Below are 7,289 nucleotides of genomic sequence, written 5' to 3'. Positions count from 1 at the left end.
TGAAGAGAAAGAGGAGAAGGATGATGATAATGATGAAGAGAAAGAGGAGAAGGATGATGATAATGATGAAGAGAAAGAGGAGAAGGATGATGACAATGATGAAGAGAAAGAGGAGAAGGATGATGATAATGATGATGCGGAGGAGATGGGGAGTGAATGAGAAGGAGAAGATGGGAGAGGAAGAGGAGGATTACTACATCATCATTTCATCATCATCATCGTTTAAGCTTCCTTAGTCTGTTTTGACTTGATTTCTACAGCTAGATGCCCTTCCTAATGTCAACCAATCCATAGAGTGTGCTGAGTGCTTTTTATGTGGCACCATCACAAGTGTTTTTTAAATGGCACCAACACCCACACTAACACATTTTTATATGTCGCCATGGTTTCAGGATCTCAATTCCGTTGTGGTGGGCAGGTCTTCTCAAATACAGCAATGTCCCAACATATCTTGGTCCTCTGTCGTAAAGTTTAGCATTTTGTGATTGACCTTCAATACTTCATTTCATATCTTTCTGGGTCTCTCTCTTTCACAAATTCCCACACATGCACAATGGGTTCTTTCAGTTTCTGTCTACCAAATCCATTCATAAGGCTTTGGTTGGTCCTGGGTCATAGTAGAAAACTCCAGCCCAAGCTGCCATGCAGTGGGACTGAACCCAAAACTGAAGCAAAACATCTTTATCACACAACCATGCCTCTGCCTCTCTCTCTCTCTCTCTCTATCTCTCTCTCTCACACACACACACACATACACACACACACACACACACACACACACACACACACACACACACACACACACACACACACACACACAGAGAACAGTCTTCTCTTGGTTTAATTTACAATATTTATCAATTTTCTTTTTTTTTTTATACTTTAGCTTTTATATTTTAGCTTTCTTAAGTTAATGATGTTTTAGGAGGCATGAGAAGAAAATATATGCACATACATGTGGCTTTAGCCATTTAACCTTTTTGTTACCATATTTCTATTGAGATGCTCTGTGTTTCTTTCAATTAATTTTAAGTATAACAAAGAATTTTGCAAAATAACTTAGTTATCATTAAGCTAGTATTAGGAACATAAATTGTGACTAAGGTTTGGTGGAAGATTTTAATTCTGAACTTTTGTAAACAAGACATTTGTACCATAAAATCGGAGGTGGTTTTAGGCAGGTTGGTATCAAAAGGGTTAAATTTAATATATATATACTTTGTTATATACATACATATGTGCATATGTATGTGAGTATGTATGCATGTATGTTGTTAACTGCTTTTCAAAATAAATGTACACTTCATCTTAATGGCTCTGAGGTAGCTAAAAGATGTTGCACAAGCACTGAGTGCACTGTTTTTTATTGCAGAAATAGCTGTAAGCTAATGAAGGTGACTATGTAACACCTGTTTATGTCATTCATTAATTACTATTATGCTGTGTACTCTCGTAAAACTTTATTCTAAAGTGTATGAATATTGAGTTCTGACAAGAAGTCATTGGTATCAGCATACCTGAGCAAAATCATAAGATATTTATATGTACACATACACACACACTCATGTATGCATATAAAAAGCAATTATCATATATGTATATATTTCAGCTTTAACATCTGGTGGAGTAGATCCAGCTATTGTAGTGGAGTTAATAAAGAAAGAGAAAGAAATGGTACGGAAATTAATGGAAAAATACACAAACAAATTAAAGATGGCAAAGGTATGTCTTTCAGTTCTGTTTGGAACAATTTCCACAATAATCTTAATTTTGCATTCCCAAATTCAAGATAGATTCCCAATGCCTTTGTTGAACTGAGACCAAATTTTTTTGGAATGGTAATTGAGTGTCTGGGTATTACTGGTCACTTCATGTCAAAATGGTAACCAACTCTAACATTGTTCTTTCATTGTTGTTGTTGGCACTCCATTGCTTACGACGTAGAGGGTTCCAGTTGATCCGATCAATGGAACAGCCTGCTCGTGGAATTAATGTGCAAGTGGCTGAGCACTCCACAGATACGTGTACCTTTAAGGTAGTTCTCGGGGATATTCAGCGTGACACAGTGTGACAAGGCTGACCCATTGAATTACAGGCACAACAGAAACAGGAAGTAAGAGTGAGAGAAAGTTGCGGTGGAAGAGTACAGCAGGGCTCACCACTATCTCCTGCCGGAGCCTCGTGGAGCTTTAGGTGTTTCCGCTCAATAAACACTCACAACGCCCGGTCTGGGAATTGAAACCGAGATCCTATGACCGCAAGTCCGCTGCCCTAACCACTGGGCCATTGCGCCTCCACATTGAAAGAGGCCATTGCACCTCTTTCATTATCCTTAGTAATATACTCAAGAGGTAGCTTCTATGCTCATCCAGCTTTTCAGCTCTATCCTTACAGGAATATATCTTGATCTTTGAAAATATACCACAGTGTGTCTCTTTCCTAAGAAAGAAAATCCCTCTGACTCCAACCCTGCCTCACCCTACCAACTGTCATTTTATAACATCCACTTTCAATAACTCAAAGGAAATGGAGACAATCTTTAGTAACATTGTCTAGCAACTTGAGTCTCACTGTCCCCTTAATGACTGCTCGTTCAGCTTCAGTATTGATAATCATTGAAGAGAGACCCAGTGTCATTCACTAGTGGAATGATGTTGCCTGAGAAGTTTACTGAAAGTGGTGATATTGGCCCCAATATAAAAAATAGCTTTCAGCTGTGTGTGATTCACAAATCTCATAACTGCCTGCCTATGGAGCCAATTTCTCTCTTATGTCTTGGATCAGTAGCTTCCTATCAGATTGCATTATTGATGACCTGTGCTTAATGGAGTTCTCTACTGAACTATATTCTATCAACTGGCAAATACTTTCAATATCTGCAAAACATTTGGCAGTCTTCATAGCAATTGTTTACAGCTAAGGAGACTGAGCCAGAATCATATAAAATGAAAACAAAAGAGTTTCTTCAATCAAAACTCTTCAATGTGGTGCTCCCACCATGGTAATAGTCAAATGACTGAAATAAGTAAAAGATAAAAAGTATCTTTTGATTCATAGCATAGACCTCATGTATATTCTTGTTATTTTTGTTAAGCAGAAAGCAGTAAGCTGGCAGAATTGTTAGTACACAGGACAAGATGCTTAGTGCCCTTTTTGCCAGATTTATGCTTTGTGTTCAAATTCTACCAAGATTGACTTTGCTTCTCATCCTTTTGGTATCAATAAAATAAGTACCAGTTGAATACTGGAGTTGATGTAATCAACTTATCTCCTCCCCTGAGCTATTTAGCTGTTATTTTTAGCACATCTCATGACTACCTCATATCCTCCTCATTTATCAGGCTGATGTATTGATGTTTTTCAATATCTTTCTCCTCATAAACATATTCAGTGGCCTATTGCTTGGATTTTCACCAAATATTTGGGCTGTCTGTATTTTAAATAGTGATTAAAAAAATAAAAAAATTTAAAAAAAAAAATGTTTAAAAAATTCCAAAAATTAATAAAAATTTTTTTTTTGTTGTCATGTAAATTCACCTTTGAAGAATACAAATTTCCAAAAATTTTCTGAAAATTCTAAAAAATAAAAAAAGTTATGAGGGATTATATGGCATGCATAAAGCAGAATTCTACCAATGATTGTATAGTGTTGTTGTTATTGTTGTTGTTGTTATTAAGCTCTAACAACTAAATAGCAACAATTAACCTGCAGTGCTGACCTGGAGCTATGATCAAAAGATTCCAACCATGGCCATCCTGTCTTTTTCCTATATCTACAGAATCATGGATCACATTGTCCAACATGTACTCTTCTTAGATAGTGTAAGATGGTGAGACAGGAATTGTGAGATGGTTTGGCTGTTATTTCTAGCAGGTTAAGCTGACCACATAGAAGCTTCCTCATTGACTCAGTTGTATGTTATCATTGCTATTTAGCCCAAGGTCAAATCTCATTGAAGAGATTTATGATGAAAAGTATTCCAACCATGACTATCTCATTTATTCTTCCTATATGCAAAGAACACATGTACATATTTTACAAAGTATCTTCCTCTAAAATGATTTGAGTCTGATTTGACTGCTATTTCTAGCATGTTGCACAGCCATGTAGACTCGCCCACCCCCTTCATTTGCTTGCTTTCTAATATAATTATAAATATAGTGTAATTATCTCTCTCTTTTTTTTTTTTTTGGTTTCTTTGTTCATTTATTTCAGTTACAAGGAAGATTATTACAGGTAAACGGCAAACCAGGTGAAGCCATCATAAAGGTTGTGAAAACTGAAGGTGCAACTATATTGATTCTTGGTTCCAGAGGAATCGGTAAAGTGCAGCGAGCAATTATGGGGAGTGTCAGTGATTACTGTGTCCATCATTCACCTGTTCCAGTGCTAGTTTGCAGGAACAAAGACAAAAAGTGAATAAATTCAAAAGACAATTTAATCGCCACTTTTGTCGTAATTATATATATATTTTTTGTTTCTTTTCTTTTAAATTCTAGTTAAACAAAAATGAAAACAAAATTATAAATAAAAAATGAAATAATAAAATATAAAAAATGAAAAAGAAACAAAAGCACAAGATAGGATTAAAATGGAAATAATGGGCTATTGATATTGCATCACCCTAAAAAAAAAAACTAAAAAAAAAAAAACCAGAACAAGCAAACAAGGTTTTCCAATATTATTTCACAAACTTCATTAATATCAGATAGTGTAAAATATAGAAAATTTTTCAATAGACAACTATTACTACTTCTACCTAACACACACACACACTCATTCACACACTCACTCATTCACTCACTCACTCACTCACTCACATATGAACACACATACATGCACACACACACATATGCATGTATGAATGCATTTGTGTATATTTCTTTTGGCAACAAAATTTGTGTGAATAGAAAGAAGAACGACAGTACACAATACAAAATGTTGAGTATATCTATTGGAAGTTGAGTATTTTTACTAAGCACGCCTCTGAGTTTCTCATTTCTGATGTTTGATATGATTGTGTCTGCTAGAACAAGTAAAACAAGTGTGTGTATGTATACACACACATACTTGTTTTACACACACACACACACATATATCTATATATATATAATTTTCTTTTACTTTTGACTTTTACTGGTTTCAGCTAGCGGCTGAGGCCATGCTGGAGTACTGCCTTACCTTTAGTGTTATTACTTTTAATTTCACATTCACTTCCCAGCTTTCTTTCCAGAATTGTTTCTGGTGAAGGACCAAGTTGGCCAGTGCTACTCTTCTTTGTGTTTTCTGCCACAATGTGATATCTAAGATAAAAATTTGTCCAAATGCTCTTTGAAAACATTCACATTCACACAATGCAGGTTTCTGAGTTTGTCTGGCAGAATGTTGAGAAGTTTTGGACCCTTGTAACCTAAGCTGTTATATGGAAAGTGAGTGATAAAAGAAAGGATTAGAGTTCCTCACTTCCTTCAAAATTAATATAGACAATGTTGGTATGATTCTTTCAATATCATGTTTTTTAGGATTTGGTGACCAAGACAAAATATTTCTTTCTTTTTTTCGTTATTAAACCCTATTGCTTTTAGCCATGAATATGCTGTTGTCTCTTTAGGGTAACATTAAAATTAAAAATTTACAGAATTAAAAAAATATTATGTGCATTATTGAAATATTATAAGCACAATACACAAAAATACACAAAAACATACAAATTGGATCACAAAAAATGTGCAAAGGAAATAACGTATACCTAAGTATACACGCATATACATAGATGCATATAATAGACATAGAAAACATATGCAAATCATATATACAAGTACATATGCAAACACACATTAATGGCTCTATACACATATATGCATGTAAGCATACAACTATAAATACAATATGTATGTAGTTTTGTCTTATTTGCCTGTGTATATGAGGTCTGATCGATAAGTATCCGGACTGTTGCCATAGGAATGAAGCTAAAGCATGTAGAGTGAAGCTGCTTGGCAAAGATTAACCATGAACACTGCTGTGCATATGCACTAAGTTTTAACGTTCTAGCTTACTTCCGCTGTTTACAGCAGTGCTTGGAAGGAAGGTGTGTAGCATATGATCGTTGTATTGATCATGACAGAGAAAGTTGTCATGGTGATACCTGCTCAGAAGCCTATGCAAAGTTACAGAAAGTGTATGAAGAGGAGTGTATGAGCTGCACACAAGTGTATGAGAGGTTCACATGTTTCCAAAATGACTGAAAAAATGTCGATAGTGACAAACGTTCTGTGAGACCCTGCCTCTGAGCAGGTATTGCCAAGCTTTTGACAAAATTTGATGCTGATTCTCTGTTTAACTTTCTCTGTCATGGTTAATGTAACGATCACATGCTACACACCTTTCTTCCAAGCACTGCTGTAAACAGCAGAAGTGAGCTAGGATGTTAAAACTTTGTTGCAATGCACGACAGAGTTCAAGGTCTTCATTGCTATGGCAACAGTCTGGATCGTTATTGATCAGATCATGTACACATGTATACATACATGCATATAATAGACAAACAAAACACATGATTATATATACATGTGCATACACAGGAATATGTATACACAGATACACATATAAATTATTAGATAGTCATTGGAAGATAGACTGAGGACTGACTTTCATGGTGTTTGAGGATTGAATTTCAATCCTTAAGGATTGAAAGTCAATCCTTTATAAGGATTGACTTTCATGGTGTTCTACAGTTCTTAAAGTTCTACAGTTATTGAAGAGAAGGGAGATGTGAGTTTTTCTTGTGGTGAGAAGTGGAATAACATATCTTTGATTGGGTTACTCAACAATTAGTTATCTTTGAGATGTGTGACCACTAAATCTTGTGGAAGCTTCTTCTTTGACTTGTTTGGCAAGAACTGAATTGTGTTGTCTTCAGATGCCATTAGAACTCTGTGAAGATTTTAGTACCAAACTCCTTAATTTGAGAAAAAAGGGCATGAATTTGAAGGATTCTTGAGATGATGTTCTAACTGGTGGCATGATCTCCTGCAAGCTGATTGGTTTATGAATAGGGTGGTCATGTAAAAATCGCATGTCCCAGCTGTAACTCACTCATGATAGTGAACTGATAATTCAGAAAGAAGGGGTTTGAATGTTAGGACTTGTTACCCACACACACACACATATATATATATATATACACACAGTAATCCCTCACCTATTGTGGGTGTTACATTCCAAAACACCCACAATAGATGCAAATCCGCAAAGTAGAAACAGTATTGTATATTTTTATTTTTTATTT

At 35.4% G+C, this 7,289-nt stretch overlaps 1 protein-coding gene across 2 annotated transcripts in view; it reads left to right on the top strand.

The window, feature by feature from the left end:
- LOC106883657 (universal stress protein YxiE) overlaps positions 1–4,448 on the top strand; it is a 163,809-nt gene extending 159,361 nt beyond the window's left edge. For both annotated transcript variants that reach the window (XM_052973549.1, XM_052973548.1), the window contains exons 4-5: positions 1,610–1,722; positions 4,217–4,448. In XM_052973549.1, coding sequence (XP_052829509.1) covers positions 1,610–1,722; positions 4,217–4,420 — 317 coding nt within the window. In that variant the 3' untranslated portion in view covers positions 4,421–4,448. The remainder of the gene's footprint in view (positions 1–1,609; positions 1,723–4,216) is intronic.
- Positions 4,449–7,289: the final 2,841 nt, after the last annotated feature.

This window comes from Octopus bimaculoides, chromosome 16 (assembly GCF_001194135.2).
Source record: "Octopus bimaculoides isolate UCB-OBI-ISO-001 chromosome 16, ASM119413v2, whole genome shotgun sequence".
Taxonomy (NCBI): Eukaryota; Metazoa; Mollusca; class Cephalopoda; order Octopoda; family Octopodidae; genus Octopus; species Octopus bimaculoides.
The sequence above is the reverse complement of the archived record's forward strand: the minus strand, read 5'-3'. Positions and strand labels throughout refer to the sequence as shown.